The sequence below is a fragment of the Corvus moneduloides genome, chromosome 10 (genome assembly GCF_009650955.1).
Source record: "Corvus moneduloides isolate bCorMon1 chromosome 10, bCorMon1.pri, whole genome shotgun sequence".
Lineage (NCBI taxonomy): Eukaryota > Metazoa > Chordata > Aves > Passeriformes > Corvidae > Corvus > Corvus moneduloides.
In genome coordinates this window covers 8,753,679-8,774,607 of record NC_045485.1, presented here as the reverse complement: position 1 = coordinate 8,774,607, position 20,929 = coordinate 8,753,679, and the positions used below count along the sequence as shown (strand labels likewise).

The 20,929-nt window shown below is 41.8% G+C and overlaps 1 protein-coding gene across 6 annotated transcripts in view; it reads right to left on the bottom strand.

Annotated features, from left to right (window-relative positions):
* Positions 1–20,617, bottom strand: part of ACSL3 (acyl-CoA synthetase long chain family member 3) — a 51,772-nt gene extending 31,155 nt beyond the window's left edge. For 3 of the 6 annotated variants that reach the window (XM_032119344.1, XM_032119348.1, XM_032119349.1), the window contains exons 1-3: positions 20,462–20,549; positions 5,203–5,306; positions 292–713 (exon numbers count right to left, since the gene is read on the bottom strand). In XM_032119344.1, coding sequence (XP_031975235.1) covers positions 292–642 — 351 coding nt within the window. In that variant the 5' untranslated portion in view covers positions 643–713; positions 5,203–5,306; positions 20,462–20,549. Of the gene's footprint in view, positions 1–291; positions 714–5,202; positions 5,307–20,461 lie in introns of all 6 variants that reach the window. The other 3 variants (XM_032119345.1, XM_032119347.1, XM_032119346.1) reach the window with 3 other exon arrangements.
* Between the last annotated feature and the right edge of the window lie 312 nt (positions 20,618–20,929).

Genomic DNA, 20,929 nt, shown 5'->3' with positions numbered 1-20,929 from the left:
ATCACCAGCTGAATATTAAAAACAAATACCTAAAACAAACTTGTGTTTTTTCTTTGACTGACACCATAAATAGGATATCTATTCAAGAATGCAAAAAGGTTTAGATTTGGTTTAAATACAGAGTATTTAAAGACTAGGAATTAGATCATTTAACTCTTTTCACAGCTACTGAATCCAAGTAGAGAAATTAATTTTTTCCCCAGCTTTGCTTTACTGGACTAGAAGTGCTGCCTAAGAAAGTAAACATACTTTGAAAAAAAATTCTTGTAGGCAGACTGCCAAAAGACTTACCTTTTTAAAAACTTTTCCTGATGGCTGGATTTCATCTTCCTCTTTTAGGATTTCCCGTGTTCCCAAGAGTTTTTTGTCCTTATATTTAGTTTTAGCATATTTAAAAACTTTGTCGAGTGTATCACATCCAGGATATAAAACTGAAGCTAAGCAATGCAGACTGTTAACAGATCTGTATGCACCCCCAGGCTTGTTATTCACAGGTCTGGCTTTAACCTGCTTGGCTTTTGCTATAGCCTGCTTTGATCCTGAAAGTATGTACCACGGAATGTACGTTATAAGGGAATACACCAGGACGATAAAGTTTATAAACTGTAGAAGAACAGGGTTGATGTTATGCTTCAACTTCATTTTGGCTGCTTGAGAATGTTACAAGAGAGAATTTGGAAACATGGATCAGCTAGACAGGGATCCAAAAAGATCTGAAAAGAGAAAAGAAGAAGTTAGTCGTAAACTATCATTGTTGGCAGGGAGGTATTTTCAAACATAATATTACAATCCATATCCCAGTAGGTTGTCTTATGCTGAAATGAGGCTAGAGGTCTGAACCCCGTATACAAATGAAACCAGACACGGATAGACGAGGTGGAACTGTTCCACTCCAGCAGATTGCAGCACAATGACATGCGCATGGCATCTATTTATTTGAAAATGTTTTGTGATTACACAATTTAAAAGATCCTCTTCAACAACATCAGAGCACCTCCATGTGCACCTTCACTAGCAATCTCTATGAGCCCTGACTGTGAATCACCAGCCTCCCAACAAGCCCTATGAACACAGGCAATGTCACCACTCTGTGCATGGGACTTAAGGTCCAATCATTAAGGACATTGAAATGCTTTCCAAGCCTTGGACACACTGGGACACCCACCTAAGAGAAGGGAAGCTCGGTATGTGACAGAACTTTGCTGGTTTAAACCTAGGGGTTTATTCCCCATCAGTCCTATGATTTCACTCTCAGAACCAGTATGCAATGGGCCCACTAGTATCAATAAACGTGACAATGAGTTAAGTAATATTGGGTAAATACCAGAAAACAGCTTAGAAATATCCCCAAATTCTTAGCAACAGCACTATGAAGAGTTGTTGTTTTTTTTTCCAGAGTCCCTAATGATGCCAGAATATTCACTTGTTTTCATTTTTAAAAGCATTATTTACCATATCCAATGGCCACAATGATGATGCAACTTTTAATGTATTCTACTGTTAAGAAATTATGCCATCTGTCTAAAAGGTTAAAAAAGATAAATCAACAAAATAATTGAAATCTTTATGGAAATCAGGGACGGTTGCCAAAATGGCTGAAGATGGATTTCTGCAAGTCAGTGAGCCACTAGCAATTCAAAATCAGTGTTTTGGACATAATAAACTACAAATGCACTTCACTCAGTTAACCTTTCAAATGTATTGATACAACTTATTAAATCAAGCAACTAATAAAGATGTATACATAAGATGCACAGCTTTTGACAATTCTAAATTAAGTAAATTTTCACTCATAACATGTATTATTCTGTGCTGATGTCTTACACTCTGACTTTCTCCATTAACTCGCTGGAAACCCTAAAGAAAAGAAATTTGAGTTGAAAAAAGTAGTGTTTAAATCATATAAGATCCTTCAGTAGTAATGGAAACCTTGCTTCATTAATCCTAGATCTGCAGTCTTTTTGAGAACAGATCAATCCAACATCCTTCATTTGTAGGATGAGATTAATTCCATCTTTCCCTAAAATTTCCTAAAACTCCAAGCAAAAATATTTCATGATCGTCTTTCTCCCTAACAAGCTGCTGTAACCTCACTGTTAACACTGCATCACTACAGGCACTACATCAAAGTCTGTTCTGCAGAGCATCCTGAGACACATACACAAATAAACCATAGGAGCTCTTCACAGTAGGGACTTACTACAACAAGCAGCAGGAGGGGAAGGAGACTTAAAATATAAAAAATAAATAAAATGGAAGTGTATATATTTTCATTTTCAGATCAAAGGCAAAAAGCAATGACAAATAAACAACAAACTTAAATAGGCTAAAGGGCAAATTCAGTAATCGCTTGAAGAGACTTATGTTCTTAGGCTGTCACTGAAGGGTACTTAATGAAAATAATCATGAGCCAGCCAATCAGCTACTGCAGGCCAGAAAAATTATGCTGTTGTTGATAGCAGCACAGAACAAGACGTTTTAAAGCTGAATCCAGAGTTCACACAGCAAGAGTTTACCCATTTCTCAAAAAGTTGTATGTTGTGCTAGAATCTTGCCTGGCCCAGTTCAGGACGTGAACATCTTATTCCTCCTTATAAAGCTGGAGAATTTCTCTCTACCTACACAGTAGAAACACAATTTAACCAAACACAAAAATTAAAGCAACTCATTTAATACCTTTAGGCAAACAGTTCTCCAAAGAAATTCCCTTCTGACAAACAGTGAAGCCTGCTCAATTAATAGTCTCCCTAGGTTTCATAACTTCTCTTGGTTAGAGAGCCACTGAACCCTTCCAGAAGAGTAGCCTGCCATTTCATTTTGCAGTTATCCCAACAGCTTTATTCTTTCCTCAGAAGGAGAGAGGAACCTTTTCCACTATTTCTATGATAACCATGCCAAGGTCTCACGTCAAGTTCTCTCTTCTGGCTCACTCTTGCAGAATAACCCCCAAACCCGGAAATCTTTGCTTTGAATTGCAGACATAAACTGTGCTTTGCCCACCATTTCATAAAAGGCTGCATTGCAAGAAAGGGTCTGAGGAACACTCCAACAGGATAGACTAAAGGGAAATGTCTTGGACTGTCCTCCTAGCTCAGAAAAGTAAGTATCCAGCTCTAGGAATCTGCTCTGATGTACATCTCTTACCCTGAGTAAATTGCTAATTATTTCAGTTAGTCCTTCACAGAAGTGAGGCTATTACAAGCCATCTATTAAAAACAGTTTCTTAAAAATTAAGACCATTTTTTTTCACTCAAAATGTAATGTTTTTAAGATTAAAAAGTATCTTTTTCAAATGCAGTTTCTTATCTTACAGGCCAAGTAAGACTCCACTTTTTTTTCCTTCAAACTCTTATGATTAGGAGATAGCAAACTTCAGTGAGAGAGAGCTCCGATGCTAATGTCTTAAGAATTTGGCAATGGATTTCAGACCGTGATATTTACAGAGCATTTATGCTTGTAACTAATTGTAATTACCATTGTAATTAGACACTGGGAAAGTGCAGTGCCTTCTGAACAAGACAGAAAAATATATTCTAGTAGTTTCATTAGAAGGGTAAGTTCCAGTATCTTTGTAGGGTGATGGTTCTAATGAGAGCTGAGCCACAACAAAAAAGAAAGTTCCTTGGTGGCAATAGAAAGGCTCCCCCTCTTTCCTTGTGTAACTGAAGAACAGAAGTTGTATTTTAACTCATCATTTTGTTTATTTATTTGCTATGTTGTTGAAGAGGAAAATACCAGGTAAGCAAAGGAGATGCAGTTTAAAATGCCCTCATGCCCAACAGATTTATCACTGCCATTCCCAGGAGAACATCAAAATCAGCTAAATGAATCACTAAGCATTCAATAAAAAAAATCATTTTGATGACAATGTAGAAGCAAAACTCTACCCTAACTTGAGGCTGCAGTGCTGGCTGTAAGGCAATTATGTTTTACAGCAAGCAAAACCAATGCAGCTGAACATGACAGTACATTTTCTGCTAGTTTTTTTTTTTTTTAAATAAAAAAGGTCATTTAACCTCCATTAAGAAAACCACTTTTAATGACAATGTAAAAGAATAAGACTGTTTGCATTAAGATACAATGCTTGCTCATGCATTTTTCTCTGTAACAATTGCTATTTCAAACATTTAATGTAGCTGTTTTAAAAATTTGAAATGAAAATATATTATTAAAAATCAATTTCCAGAACTAATCTAAAAATTAGAAGTTTTAGAGAATTTTCCAAGGTTATATCAGATTTGCAAGGCCTAAAAGAGAAGTGTTTGCTGTTTAATATTTTGCCTTTAAAAAAGAAGAACTATACAACAAAAATGAAACTTCGAAAGGTTTACTGAAGTACTATACATGGTTTTAAAATTTCACAGAAGTACAATATGTTGTCACCTTATTAATTTTGGAAGCATGTGACTGCTTCTGACCATAAAATGAGTATAAGCAAACCCATCATTTTAGGGCAGGGAAGAGAAAGCAGGACATGATCCTAAGCAGTTTTTGCAAGTATTAGACTATGACACAGTGAGAAAGTTCACTGCCTTTTCAACACTGGAATTTTGTTCTTAGGTAGCTCCTGCTTAATCACTGACAAATAAAAACACATGACAGGTGGTAATATTCTAACTTAGTGGCTTGGTCTGCAGGTTAGCTGTGAACACTCAGGTTATTACACAACACACATCCATCCTGGTTTCACATAATCCTGCTGGGGCTTTTGAGGAATCAGTGCTCAAACCCTGACTAGTGATGCAGGAAAGTTTGAGAGGTGAAATCCTGGATGAAAGAGCTGCTAATTTATACAAGAATATAACTTCTCGAAAATCTGCACAAGCAAAGGGTTCTGCACATATGTAAGGGCTGTTCAGTTACATGTAATTCATGTTTAGTCTGATAGTCACCAAATGGGAAAGAGCAAGACCACTAATTAAATTTGACACACTTGTTCAACAAAAAGAAGCAGCAACCAGCACACTCATTCATGAGTCTGGAGAAGTAAACCAGTACTTTTCAGGACTGATCCTGCTTAATACATAATCAGTGATTTGGCCTGATATACTACTTATACTAATACTGTTATACCCTTTAGTTTTAGAATAAAACTTCTGTTAGATGAGAAAGAAAAAATCCTTAAAGGAATGTGTTTACTAATTGACCTGCTTACAACAATTACATTATGATAAAAGCATGAATTAACAAGAAAAAAAAAACCTTATGCAACTTCTCATCGTGGCAGGTACAGGTACAAGAGCTGATACAAGATGTTCCAGTCTCAGTTTACTCAATAGGAGCTGTCACAGGCAACTGCGTGAAATCTAAAAATGGAAAATCTCCATTAAATATGGCAATTATAAAACGCATCATCCATTTTTTCACTTATTTTGTAATAAATAAATGAAACCTTTTCCTCATCTGATACTGCACTGTCTCACCTCAGAGTCCAGGCCCACTACATCCAAGTTAACACAAAGGCAGATGTAACACACAGCACAGCCAGTTTGGGCTTGAGTCCCATACAATCAAGGTGGCTGCAATAGCTTCAGTAAAACTCACGAGCTCATGGTGCTCGTCCCCCTGACAAATTCTAACTCCCCAGTGGCTTTCAATGTACGCTGCTTCTACCATTTAGGGTAGAAAAAAATAGACCTATCATTGTGTATCCACCCACACAGAGAACACATTTCAGCCTGAGTAATAAAATATTCTTGAACACTTTACAAAAAGACTTAATAAAATAGTAATAATTGTATTTACTGATTTTGCTCTACTATACAAAGTTTTATCTATTGTCCTTTGCAGAAAGAAGTCTTGAAAACCTGTGCCAGAAAATCACATTTAAAATAGGCAAATGGAAATATTTTGTACCTATTACCTTTCTTCAAACATTATTTACACAGCTATTCAGTTCTTAAAGATAATATTTTCCAGTTGATTAACTATTTGCTGCTTGAGGTGAGCATCCAGGGTGCTGACTGCCCCATTTTTTGACTGCCACGACTTTACACATACTAATCAAACAAAACCAAGCTCCATCCCAGAGACTCCAAGACACTCTTGCAAAAAAACATTTTGGTCAACAATTTATAGTTGTAGGAACACACACTAAATTTCTCTTATCAGCAAATCATGCAAAAAAACCTCCTGATTTATTAACATTCACAGAAAGGATGAAAAGGTTATTCATAGGGTTAAGCTTTAACAGACAAGATAACTGAGTATCTTCAGGTACTGCCCAATCTCGTCATTACAGAATGTAACATTAGGAGTACCCAAGACAATATAACAAAGCCCACAATACAAACTTCTAACTGTAGCAAAAATCAGCTTCTCTTAGTTTACATCTGGACTTAAAAAGTAACATCAACAACCCTGAAAAGGCAGATTTTTACTACATCTGGAATTCACTCAAGAGCTGCCAGTATTTGCTAGCACCCAGCAAGTGAGCCTTTTACAAAAAAGGAGACCAAAAAGAAAGAAATCCCTATTACTCATTTATAAATACTCATGTAGTCATCTGTATAAAAATAAAAAAGCAAACCAAAGGTACACAGAAGCAACAGCCTTTGCTTCACAGGCAAACTCCCTGGACTGTGAAGCAAGGAGAGCCTGAGGCGATGAACGGTGTGCAGAGGAGAATCCCAAACATGTACCCATCTAAGTGGAAGGTCTCTTTTGCAATATGGGTTTAAAGAGCAGTTATATTTGAAAACAGATGTTCATCACAGATACAGCACAAGTATCTTCACATATTTCTTGAAACAGAAGGGATAGAAATCCCAGCAAGTCCTACTGAATGGCAGAAATGTATGCTCTGGGTCCCTGGAGAAGAGCTAGTGCTCAGCACATCCTCCTGAATTGGAAGCAACAGCAGAGTGGGCACAAGGACACACCTCACCTCCCCAACTCACCCTTCACTGCTTTCCACAAGTCTCTCCTCCCACCACCTCCTGCATTCCCTGAGCACTGCTGCCCTGGCACTGCTCGTGGGAGCTGTAGTGCCCCCCAGCAACAGGTGTGCCAGCAACCTCCAGGCCATCCTGGCAGTCTCCTCTCTCATAGGCCCTGTGGTTTCCACACAAGCGCACACACTGTCCTTGACCCCCACTTGCTGATTTTCCAGCCTCCAACCTCTCCAAGTCACCCTTTTCCAGGCTGCTGCCTGGGTCTCAGCATCACTTCTAGCACAAGGGAGAAGACTTCCCATGAGGCTCTCAAACATCCACAAAGCCCTTCACCCAGCAGACCTGTACCCTGTTACAAACAGGAGTGCCTCTCTGCAGTCAAGCTGGGAACAGATCCATAGCTCTGTCCCAAAGGACATCTGCTCTCAACACAGAGGAAAAGCAACGCTCAGCACACCAGCCCCCAGGGACCACCACCCACTGGGAATAAACCCAGCAGGACCTTCCTCAACAGTTCCACATGACCACTCAGGGCTTGTCACAGTTATCGAACAGCCTCTGCTACAGAAAGATCTGGAAGAGGATTGCATGGCTGTAACACAGGCACACACTCAGAGATTTTTCTGAAACTCTTTCAAGCAAGCAGACAAGAATGAAACGGATTCCCTCATCAACTCCAGTCCTCGATGTCTCACTCCCAGTCCTGAACAAGAGATAACCTGTCTCTCCCTGGACTTTGCTCTCCCTGCTGCTCCACATGCTCTGAAACTGCTGTTGTCTTACACAGAAAGAGGGATGGTGGGAAACCAAAATTGCTGTTGATTATGGCTCTGCTCTCAAAAGGAGGCAAATAAATCTTCAGGACATGGAGAGAATACACTCTCTGAAAGCACCTGTAGGGTAATTCTGAGCTACATTATTCAGATCACCTGCAGGCCTCCAGCTGTGACCCACTTCTAGCACAACCCTGGGTGAATCCTAAGGCTCTTTAAATGCTTCCCGTTGCTCTGCCAGGGAATGCAACGCTAGCCGATGGCCAGAGCCACCTCAGCATTCCCACTCCTGCCCCCACAACTCGACCCACCCAATGCTTCAGCATAAGCAAATCCACAACTCAACTCCAGTCCCGAGGGTAACTCAAGCACTTCTCTGCATGAGCATGTTTCTGAAAAGCCCAGGAGAGCACACACAGACCATCAGGAAAGAGGCATCATGACCTGGAACAAACCAGTTCCCAAGGTAGGAGTTTAACAGACGGCTGGGGGAGGAAAGGTTGCTCGTGAACTGCACAGCCTGAGAGTGTGATTTCAGTTTGGCTCAAGCAGATTTAACGCTGGGCTGCGAATAAAAACAGACTGTTCATCTCCAAAAGGTAATTCCGCTGTTGCCCTCCATTGCATCAACACACGAGTGCCTGTGTGGCTAGGAATGAGTCAGATTAGCTTGTTGACCCAGTTTAAACCCTCTCCTCAGAGTGGAATGGTGGATTTTCCTTTGTATTAACTTTGGTACTCATTTGAGCCTACCTTGAGTCACTGTAAGTACCTAAATCAACAGAAAATTAGCACTACAAAAGATGTTATTCTTCTACTATCTCAAACTGAGTAACCATGAACTGTCAGGAGTTACTGACAAGGCAAAGCCGGAGGAGGAGATGGAAGGAGCCTAGCAGTCGAGCTGCAAATGAAACCCGATGGGAGGAACGGAGCTCAGCACAGAGCGATAGCAGGAGGCCTAGTGACGTGGGTGTCACAGCACACTTCGGGATCAGGGCAGAGCTGCGGACTGGGGGATTAACCTGCTGCTCTCCTACTAATGATCTCACTACTTACTTTTTTCGGAGCTCAGCCTTGGGAGTTTCAGGTGCTACAAGATTAAATACCTTTAAAACTTTGGGCATAGGCTAATAACATTCCTATCAATACAAAGGGGTTGAATTTATGTCCTTCACGTGCCAGTGTTACGTTTGTAAAACGATACTCCTATTTCTTTAGGAGGCAGCCAGAAAGCATGTTATTAGGATAAATAATTATGTCCTTGTTAAACACCAAGATACTACAACAGTATGAATTACATGAACCAAAGAAGTCCTTTTACCCTAGAGAGACATTCTATGGTATTAAGTAAATTTTGATACAAAGCAAGAAGTTTTACTATCTAGAAAAGATTCCTTTTCCTCTTAGTAGGCTCATTTACATCAAGGGGGGGGTGGAAATCACACCTAGTGTTGGCAGACAACAGGGAGACAAACGTGGTAGCACAGAACTAAACCAGACAGAAGGAACGGACATTTCTTGAGGGCACAAAGCTGCACTCTCTCTTAAATAGATCCTTGGTATATCCAGTTATTCTAAAAAGGTAATGGTAAGTGGGTATTAAAAACTTCTATTTGACATCAACCTCTTCTAGGTACACCCAAGCCCCACTGTCAGAAATATCACTGCACACTGCAGGACAGCGAGGGCCCAGGTTCGTACCTCTCTCCTCTGCTTCCTAACATAACAAAGACAGTGACATCTACTAGAAACTGAAAGCTAAAGTGACATCACAAACAAGACAAACAGATTTATTTCCCCCACAAAAAAGCTTCAGGACTTCAACACACAGTCTGATTCACACAGACTACAAACTTAAGTTTGAACCTTTGTTCCAGGCAAAAAATAAAACTAAATCAGTGAGTTCAGCAATAATGAGCTCCAGGAACAATATTTAAACATTCCTAAAGCTACCTTCACCCACAACATGAGCACCCTTCCAATAAAATCAACTAAAAATGCAAACCCCGTTGCAATTCTGTACCTTAGATGTTTTCTATTTAAAACATTTGAAAACTTACTTTCCTTAAATAAGGGGGTTTTCTTAACTTATCCAAGACAGTTTAGATATTTAATGGATTGACAAACACATCTTCTATTAATAAGAACAATAAAACACAGCTCTAAGGTGACAACTTTGTCAGCAAACCCAAACTTCCCAAAAAGAAGGCAGTGTGCTAAAAACACTTACTTAAAATCAAGTAACAAAGTAATGGCTATGCCAGAACACAATCCAGGGCTGCTCCACCTTTCACCTCCTCCTCCCACTACATACATGACGCTTCATGGCAAACAAGTGTCTTAATTCGTTCCAGGCACTTTACCAGATACTGTCAATATATTGCTTCTGTTCCTTTTCACAAGCAGTTATTAGAGCATTTAAAAGATGCATTTAGCACCAAACTAAATTAAATGTTTTCATGCTTGTGACAGAGAAAAAAAAGAAACTAACGGATAAAGTACCTTGCTACTGCAGAAGGCCTCAGAGGAACTTTGGTATCTGCCAATTCACTGTTAGAGAGAGATGAAACCACCAATTTCCCCAGCATACTGCTAAATTTTTAAACCACAGATACAAATTAAACATGGAAGAGTACTTAAACAAGAACATCAACACCACTGCACATAGAGTACGAAAAAAGTCTGCATAAAAATAAGCCAGAAGCTTCACCAGTAACCTTTGCCTACTGAAGAAGTGGTGTAACAGCATAGTTATCTCTGCCAGTTTATAACTCTCCAAATTCCTAAGTAATTTTCCACTCATTTAAGTCAATCGCCTTAAGTACTTCCACTGGGAGGCAGACTCTACTTTCCATCCGAATCCAAGAGACTCACCAGAATGGTTTCATGTGCTGTTTTCTACTACAAAACACAGCCTAAGATCAGTTCTGCAATTTCTGGGAAATCCGAAATGCTAAGGCACGAACATTTCTGGCTTGTTTGTTTCTTAGAAAACAAAACAAAAATAGACGGTCTGCTGCCATACATTCAGTGTGGTTTGTACCGTATCCCAGTCATGTATTCATTAGATCAGAACAACAACAAAAAAATCTAACAAAACAATCCCACACATTTTTAACTGTAAAGGTGCTTCAGTATTTTTTTCTCCAGCAGAAGCTATGCACGCAGAAAATTGTTCTCATGTACTTCTAGATGAATTTGAGTTCATGTAGTACTACAGTAAAAATTATTACCCATTATCCTATATTCATTTTTCAAAAACTACCAGGTGGCCAGGTCCAAAATCTGGTAAGCCTGTATATTTATGTTGTCTTTGCCTTCTTTCTTTAACATTTCTTCTCTATTTGATGGGCTTTTGGTAGGGATAACTGTTGTCCCTGATGCTGGCTCATTACCTGGTGTGCAGTGTCAATTCACACACCAAGACAAGATGTTTTATTTCTTTATTCTAATTTGCACAAAGTAGGGATCTAGGTGTAACCCCACAAAGTCATCAAAACTTTACACTAGTTACACATTTTAACAAAGGTATCAGTGTTCCTTGGTTACAAATTAAACAGCTTTTTCACTAATTAGTACTCAAATTCACTGGTTATCTCTCTCACTACTCCTGCTAATTAGTCCACATGCACAGCTCTTCTCACATTAGAGTCAGGGGTCTGTTTTGAGCAGGTGGTCAATGGGCTGGTGGCCATGACCCCCCTGCCAGAATCACCTTTCTCCAGTTACCACTCAGTCCTGCTGATTTCATTCCTGGTGGCTCTGGTTCAGACAGCCCTTTCATCTTGGGATTGTGTTCCCCTTTCTTCAAAGCAGAAGATTAGCCAAGCCTACAAGTCTCTACAGGTTTCAAAATGCAATTGCTTAATCATAACTGCCTACCTATAGCTACTGATTAACATCAAAACAACTGCACAGTTTGGTTCAAATCTTGAGGGACCTGACAACCTTACACCAGAAGCTCCTGAAAACAAGCAGCAGATGAATACACTCAGGTAACAACGCAGATCTGAGAGAACAGAATGAAGATAGAGATTTCACAAGAAAAAGTGTGAAAAATTCTAAGTCTTTACACAAATTTCTCACAAGAAAAATATCAGCCAGATGAACAATACATATAAGAGAAATTTTACAACACATTTCAAAGAAAGAAGCATACCCACAGCATGATCTAAGCTATCAAAGTGATAAAGTGGGATGTTTCACCATTTAATTTGAAAAGCTAAGCTGGTGACATTTTCAATACACTTTCTCTTTTGAAGGATAAATACATTCTCAGGTTCCAATTACTTGGGGTTTTGCTAGGTTTGGTTTGTTGGGTTTATTTAAAACATCATTATTGTGTCCAGTCATCTACAGCAATTTACTACCAAAATAAATGTAATGAAGAAGTTCCCACAAGAGTATCTGCTTTTCTCACACCCCATGCTTTCCACTGTGGTGGCTGAAACTCCAGAATAGGAAAAATCCCTCTCCTCTGGCCTGCAATGGAAGTCACAAGTCCTTTGGAAAAGATCACTACCTTATTAAGGAAAGACTACTGCTCCCAACCCATGTGCATGGTTCAGATTGTGTTATCTAACATTCACTCTTGGTATAATGAAGAGATCCCCCTCAAGCCCCACAGCAGAAGAACAACAGGAATGCAATTTATAAAAATCACAGCCCTAGGAAGTCCTGCCTCAGGCCAACACTCACACAAGATTCACTGGGAGTTTCAGAGTTTGTAGACTGAACCTCTCTGTAAGGACTAAGCAAGATATATTGAAAGCAGTGCTTCACTCCAGCAACTATATAAATGCAGAAAGTATCCTGTGGAGCTTTTGCTGAGCACAAATACAAAGAGAGAAATGAAACTTGCTCAAAGTTCTGGGAATATGCAATTTTCACTTTTGGTAACTTTGCCACAGGTTATAAACCTTTTCTCAAAAACAGTCATCTGTTTTTAGATTGCTCACACTGGTGTCTGTGAAACCCCACATCCTAAACATCCAGGTTTACAGATGACTACACTTGACTCTTAAGCTGGTTTAACAGCAATACTTCGCTTAAGATTCAGGGTATGTATCCAAATACAACTATTGTCCTGCAATGGCCAGAAACTACCTCCCTCCTAGTATATTTTAGGACCTAATGCTAAAAAATTACTTCACTTATTTAACTCCAGATTTCAAAAAACTCCAACTAAACAAAACCAATTTATAAGACACCAGGAATGCTGCACACACAATCAGTAGAAATAGGACTTCAGCAAATATTTCCTATGGATACAAACATGACACCATAAACACCAAGTTGCCAAAAGGAACTGGAAAGCCTGGAAACCATGGCAAAACCATTGACCAATTAAGCACTTGATGAAATCTGGGGAAGACTACCAGAGAAGATTTTAGCTGTTGATGCTTCAACCTCACTCCTCCATGTATTTATGGATAGGCAGCACACTTCACACTCAACAATTTGGGGGGTGACTGATGGGAAGTCACACAAAAGGCTGAGCTACAGAAAGACAAGTAGGCTGTTTCTCTGCAAACTACTTTGTACAGTTTTTATTTCTCTTGGCTGCTCTGAAGGTCCAGGGACAGTGGGGAATAGGACATTACAAAAGAAAGAAACAGCCAAGGAAAAAGATTTCGAATTCAGTGTTTTCCTGAAGAGCTACTTGAGCTAGGTTTTATATCTATACTGCTTGGGGAAAAATTACTCTTCTGTTCAAAATCCAGCACTATAATTTATTTAAGCATGGCATAAAGAAGTCTTCCTTGCTCATTTGAGTCATCATTCTATTTTCTAGCTTTAGAAGTAACAGAATATCAGGACAACCTCTCTCCTCCATCACACTGGAACAAACATCCTTTTCTCTCTTATTCTTCTTCTGTAAGCAAAGCAAGACAGGATCAGTCATGAACATGCTCAACAATTGCATAACTTGAAGCAAACATGAAACAAGCTCTCATTAAATTAGAAGCCATTTTATTCTCTGAGAAGAAGCATTACAGAAGTGTGGTTCTCAGCTCCAAGTCCTTATGCGTCACCCTTAAATATAAAACTTACAAACACAGGTGTTGAAAATCAGAGGGCAATATCCAGTGCCCACAGATATGTTCTGGATGGGATGAAGGTGAGGAAGTAACTACTACATCCTCACAGGAGATCACTCGAGTCAGTAGCTCAGAATCAGTACACAAATACTGTGTAGGTAGATGGAGATTTTGGTAGAAGGGAGTCCTGTTTTTCTCTTCAGGGAAAACAAGCACACCCTTAGACTATGATTGTGTAAACACGACCAAAGCTGAGGTACGTGGCTGGGTAGAGCCTTCACTGCTAAGTTTCAAGAACACTGGCCTTTTTTAAAAAGAAAGGTGCCATAGGTACCAACTTCATTTGTAGGAATTTTGTGAATATTCGCAGGCAAAATTATTTTGTCTGTCATATACAGATGTCAGCATTAGATTAATACAATTTGACAAGTCGAAGTCTAGAATAGACTATTAAGTATTTCTAGAAGAATAATATAGATATTTCATCTGCTTCATGAGCTGCTAACATTTCAAACGCCAAGCGAAATACATCTTGCTTTTCAAAAAAAAAAAATCCCCCAAAGTATCATGAAATATTAAGCTAATGATGTAATTAAAATAGAGGCAGTTTCAATCACCGTATTCTTAGAATCTGGTATCTGAGATGTATACACATTTACAGACACACAAAAAACCAAGTCAGGGTAGCAGATGTCTCAGTCCTTTCACAACCTGGACCTGGCCACAACTGCACTTGTGACTGTGTAACACAGGATTTGGGCAGAAGATTAACTTTTTCTTAACTATAATTGATGTTATTAGTAAATTACAGATCTAAATTTTTTTGAGTGTCTATTTTACTTAGCCTTCCTGATCAAAAACCCTCATCCCACCTTCCAACACTTGCTAACAGCCTTGGCTTGGTGATCTGGACATTCACACATGAGCTCACAGCCCTACACCTACGGGGAAGTGGATTTGTACCTTGTTCTTGAAAGTACTGGATGTTACCAGGTTAAGCCTTTTGTGCAGATCGTAAGAGAAGCAGGTAAGAATCTCCATAAGCATCTTCCCCCTCAAGAAAGGGGAAAAAATAAAATCTACACAGTTTTCAGCACAGCAGAATTGGAAAATGTTTTCTAAGCATCTCAAAGTTATCCATTAGGAAAAGCACTTCTCTATTCACAGTTTCTCTAGAACAATACAGCACAGCAGTACTTCATCAGGACAATTAAACTGCAGCTGTAAATGCATGGAAAGTCCTGTTACCAGGGCTTGACAAGTCATTTGTGGACTTACTGCTGGAACAGACCAAACCCAGTTTGCCACATAGATCACCAAGCTTCCTGCCCGAGCACGCCTGGGACAGCTGCCTCCCCTGTGTGCCTGCTGCCTTTAACCTCTCTTCAGCACTCACAAACAAAAACTCTGACAAAATCTGCAGACACAAAAAAGCAGATGTTTCTCTACATAACCACTTAAATCCTCCTGCAAGCCATCATCTCCTGTTTATTCTGTTCCCTTCTGCCTTTCTTCATACCCATGTACCTAAAACCAACTACAGATACCTTTTTACCAAACACAAATCACCAACTCATCTAAATTCTAAAAGTTAATTGTAGATACTCCACTTTCCAGTTTTTCATGGGTTCTCATAGAATGAGCTCATAAACATTGATTTTAATAATGGTTTAGTGAAACAACTGCAGACCACACTCCACTGTTTCACAGACTATCTTATCATACTGTCTTAAAACTTTGGTATTAATTTTTCTGTGCATCTGATCCAATATGTCACCATGGACACTGATGGCTCACATGGCACTAATTGCTCATGAAGTAAAGCACCCATGCAAAACCTTCCTGTGAATGGCCAAGGTTTCCCACATGTCTGAGCAGCCAACCTGAACAAAATGAGGTTCCATACCTTGTCCGGGAAAGCAGTAAGGGAAAGGCAGAAGTCTTGCCTTTAAAGATGCAGAAAAAGTGTTTTTACATAGTTTTCATATCCTTATGAATTTATCACAGGAGAGAATGTTCTACAGACAGGAATTTAACACAGCAAATAGATGGGGAACTGAACCTGGCAGTACTGTATTAGTGCCATTCTGCTGCTTCAGCAAGTCACTTCTAATCTTTATTATCTATTTTCCCCTTCCAGGTCTCATACTAGCTTCATCTAGTAGATACAAGCATTCAAGATAAGGATATTTACACAGCTCCTAAAAAACAAAGCACTAAATTTCCAATTTTATAGTGCAATGGGAGAAGGTTTGCACTTTGTTCTTGTCGTTTTCACTATCAACAGTGAAAATCCTTAAATCAGTAATTTCAATAATCTTATCTTCCCTGCTTTTCAGGAAACTTACTGGACTGAAAAGCCAGCTTGTCCCATTTCAGATAACATAATTACCTAGCACATTTTTGTAATTAACAAGGCTCATGAGCACTGAAGGAAAGATGACTTCCCAATGCACAGGTGGTGACAAATTACCACCTCCTCCTCCAGGATTACAGACACCTTAAGTCATCACCTTGACTTCCCATGAGCTGCAGGCTCACTTAAGGAACAAGACAACACGTGGGTGAGAATTCCCTCCCAAGGACCACTAAAAGACTCTTGCAAGTTTTGAATTGATTGATTCAAACCATTTTGAATTTTGAACAACTTTAATCGATTCAGAAGGCAATACAGAATAAGATTTGAGTTTCTTTCAGAGTTGCACTTTTTCCCTGCCCCACATTTCGGAACAGCCGTTCAGGTGTGTTTTGGATATGGCCTTGTCCATGTGATTTCCTTCAACAGACTCAAAATCATTAGATCCCAAACTGTATCTTGCAGCTGCGTACTGAATCTTTTGAGAGCCCTCCAGGCTTTACTACATGGCAAGCCCTGATGTAGACCAGGCCCTCAGGATGAAGAGCAGGTTCTTCCAACTCCAACTGCATAATTAAGCAAATAAAGTCCTGCCATTTGAGAGCTGCTTAGGATTGGCTTGAGTGCTTGCTATACTGCTCCAAGTCTGATGCATAAACCTGAACTGCCAGACCACATGCAGCCCTAAATAAGCTGGCTCACAACCTTCCACTGCAACTGCTCTGTTGGCAGAAACTAGATAGAGCCATGGGATAATTCAGGTGGAAAAGGACATCAGGGGGACTCTGGTTGAACCTCAAGCTCAAAGCAGGATCAGCTGTGAAATAACACCTGCTTTCTCAGGGCTTTGTCCAGCTGGACTTTGAAAATTTCCACAGAAGGAATCTGCACAAGTGCTCTGGGCTACCAAGTCCCACCACTTGACACACCTCAGGGTGAAAAATGCCTTATAAACACAGGCCTCTGTGACTTCAATCCACACCTGCTGTCTCTTGTCCTCCCACCACGCACCACTGTGAAGAACTTGGCTTCACTCTCTTGAAAACCTTCACACAGGTGCTGGAAGGGCCCCCCAAGCCTTTTCTTCTCCAGGCTCAACAACAGGCACAGCTCCTCTACTTCTCCTCACAAAGCAAAAGCTTGCAACTCAAGCCAATCTTGGCAGCTGTCCACCGAACTCACTCCAGTTTATCGACATTTCCTTTGTCCCAGGGAGGGGAGCACAACTGGATGCTGTATTCTGGACGCAGCCTAATGAGTGCCAAATGGAATGGGATAATTGCCTCACTTCGCCTATTGGCTGTGCTCCTGTTAATATGGGGCATAGGCTGCCCCATGCCCAGCTCGCTGTCCACCATGACCCCCAGAGTCTTCTTAGCTGAGCTGCCCCCAGAACAGGCTGTGCTGGTGGAGGGGGTCAGTCCTGACAGGGAGTGAGCCAGGAAGCCCTGACCCTTAAGGAGCTGCTTAAATGGTAAATTTGCTTAGTAATCGGCAGCAGATGAAATGGATAGAAATTGAAGCCAAGTCTTCTTAGTGTTAATACACCTTACTTAGTAGTACTAAGTCGCATCTTAGGGCCATATTCAGATGGCCTAAATTCCACATAAATCCTTCTGCCTCCTATTTCTTATTAGCTGGCTTTCAGGCAGCTCCCCACTCAGTGTCTTATGTAAATTCTCTGAATTGCTCTTCAAAACCACCTAGAATTCTCCATTGACTGAGAAAAGGGGCTTCAGTGGAATTCAGGCCACCTGAACCTAGTGTTTAGGTCCAGTAACACTGCAGCATCAGACTAAATTATTTCTTTAGATTTGCCACGATGGTAGTAAGTAGCAGTTGGTTGCAAAGACAGGTTTAGTTACTCTTCCACTGAAACAAATACTTTAAAAGAAAATATAGACTACTAAACAATTCAGGACTCAATTCTTCCTTCTACTTTCTGGAAATTTACTCCATAGCTGAATCTCCTTTAACAAGAATGCTTTATCCATAGGTCTTTTGAACTTTGTCCTGAGCCATGTGTGATGTTTGTTCCAGAAGTCTTGACAATCGAATGAAAAAAATTGGGTCTTTAGTATGACTCAATGGCTCAAACCATTCACTGGTCTACAGAAAGGAAGAATAAAAGCCCTACAATCAGCACTGAATGGGAGCTGGGGAAATCAATGGCTTAAATGCTCAGCAGTTCAGCAAAAGCACACCATGCTTTAAGTCAAACATGAAGACATTTCCTCTAGTTCTTCAAAGAGTAACAGTTTTCCAAAAAATACCATTCTGATTTTTCTAGGTTTCTGGCTAAACCACATCTCTTGATTTGAGAAGTTATTTCTTACAGGCATTATGGTTTTGTAAGTGCCATAAAGGAGAAGTTATTCACACCAGCGAACTCAGTCCAACAGGCCCTAGTCAGTGTTCTTACATAATCAGGATCCTCCAAGCAAGAGAGATGGAGCACGGAAGATGGGAACCACCCATAAACACTTCTGAAAAGTGGAACCAGCTTCTACACACCACAGTCCTGACACCTCTTTTTAGGCCATTAATAGCGCTTTTGTCAAAGTTCCACAGCACTCAGGTGCACAGGTATGGAGAGTCTACTCCTTGTCCACAGCTGTAAGCCACAGCTCTCTCAAAATATCCCAGTTCTGTGAAACACAAAGAATAAAACTGAGGCTGAAATTTATTACCTTCATCCTTACTTTGAGTGGAATAGGACACTTGAAGATAGCACAACGTTCAGAACCAAGTGCCAGCTTATTGCAGGTCAAATAGACTACTGTAGAATTAAGTCAGTAAGTTTGTTCCCCCCTCTGAAGGATTCTGTATCCATGAGTAAGAACCCTGTTTTCCTGACCAGCCAAGAGGGACCAGATCCATACCACAGGCTGACTTCATTATGAGTTTCAAAAATTTTCACCACACAGATCAGCAGCTCCATCAGACTGACTCAAGTTTGTCAGCCAGCCATCAACACTGAACATACAAATGTTAAACATGAACCTACCTCCCATTTCTAGGGACCAACAATAACAAGCATGCTGAACAACTACAACGAAAATTAGATCTGTAAGTCACATTGTTTGGTTTCAGCCATTCCTGAGGCATAAATCTACAGGTCAAGAAGGAATTACCAAGCTTAAAAATGTCTTTCCTTAACTTTTCAGAGCACACAGAACAAATAGTATGAGAAGTGCTGCAAACAGTTATGAATATAAAGTCTTATGAATGCACCCAGATCATTACCTTCCTCTCAGGATACAGTTAAGACCTGATAACACATCTATTAATTCATACTTCTGCTTTTTAGCCCCAGGAAATAAAAGTCATAAGCTACAGTGAATTTTTGCACAATGAGATGACAATCCACTCTGGAGAAAGAATGTATCAAGAGCAGAATGTAACCAGTCAAAAATCACATTAAGGCTTTTTCACAGGCCAAAAAAAAAAGCCATACTCTAGAATCTGATACTCCTAAACAAAATGCAGTATGTCATTTTAAAAGATTACATACCAGCTGCTTAAATGCTTGGGGAGGGAGGGGGGCTCCTTTCTTCAGTAAGGCAAAAAAAATGTAGCAGTGGTCATAAACTAACAAACAAATATTTTTATTCTGCCACTGCCCTTATTTTTCTGCAGGTTACTGGTTTCTTACTTCCCAGGGATTCTGTATGAGTCCCAAACACGGAACTTCATGCTATTTATGGAACTATCTGTAGTAGTATTTTAAGGCTTACTGCTCTCCCTGCGAGTGAAGGATGCTATCCTTCCCGGTCGAATCCTGGAAGGGAACGCACCCCAGCACTAAATCCAATATCACACCCCTGGAAAACAGATCGGCAATCCTGAAACGAGTCTAGAAATCCCGGCCCGCTTCTCCTCCGGCCCTGCCGGTCCCGCATCACCCGCGCTCACCGACCATGAGCCGCACGCCCAGACCACGGGGCCGCGGTCGGTCCCGGAGCCCGCACCGGGGACACGGCGGTGACACGGCACGCGGGGGGGACAAGGCACACGGCGTGTCACCACCCCCGCCGCACCGGGCACCTGCCTCACGCCGCGCTCCCGCCACCCCCTCGGACGCCAGAGCCCAAACACAAAGCAAAGCAGAAGGAAAAACGCGTCTGTTACCGACTGTTACCTCGATAATTACCCGGAGCGCCGCTCCCGCGGGGGCAGCGCCGGTGCGCAGCCGCCGGCCCCGCCGGCAGCCGGGCCCGTGGCAGCTCCGCCGGGCCGCTTCAGCACCCCCGCGGCCCGGATGGCCGCCGCACTCGCCCCCGCGGAGGCGGCGAGAGGCCCGGCGGGGCACCGCAACACCGCGCGGCCGGGTCGGACGCGCTCCTGGCAGCTCAGGGCCCCGCAGCCCGCCCCGGCCCGCGGCCCCGCACTCACCAGCCCCGGCCCGGGGACGCCGCGCCGGCACCGCCCGCTCCGCGCACCGCCCGAGTGCGCGCCCGCGCTCACCCACGGCCGGACCGCCCGCCGCCACCGCCGCGCGCGCTCATTCCGTATGCGCCACGGCGCCTCCTGGTTGGCCCGCGCCGGGTGGCGCGCGGGGCCGGGCTCCCGCGGAACGGGGTTACTACAGGTCAGCCGCGGGGGGGGCGGGACCAGGGCCGGGGGCCAATGGCCGGCGAGGGGCGGGGCCGCGCCGGCAGCGCGTCCTTCCGCGCCCCGGCCCCGGCGCATCCGCTCTTGGCGGGCACCCGACCGGGTGCCGATCGCTCCATCACGGAGCCTCTTAATGGCCCCGGGCCCGTCGCTGACGCCGTGGTCCCACGGGCGTTCCCGCGGCCCCCGTACCGCGCGGGCGGTGCGCGATGCTCCGTGTGCTGCCGGGGCGCGTTGGAGGATGCTTTT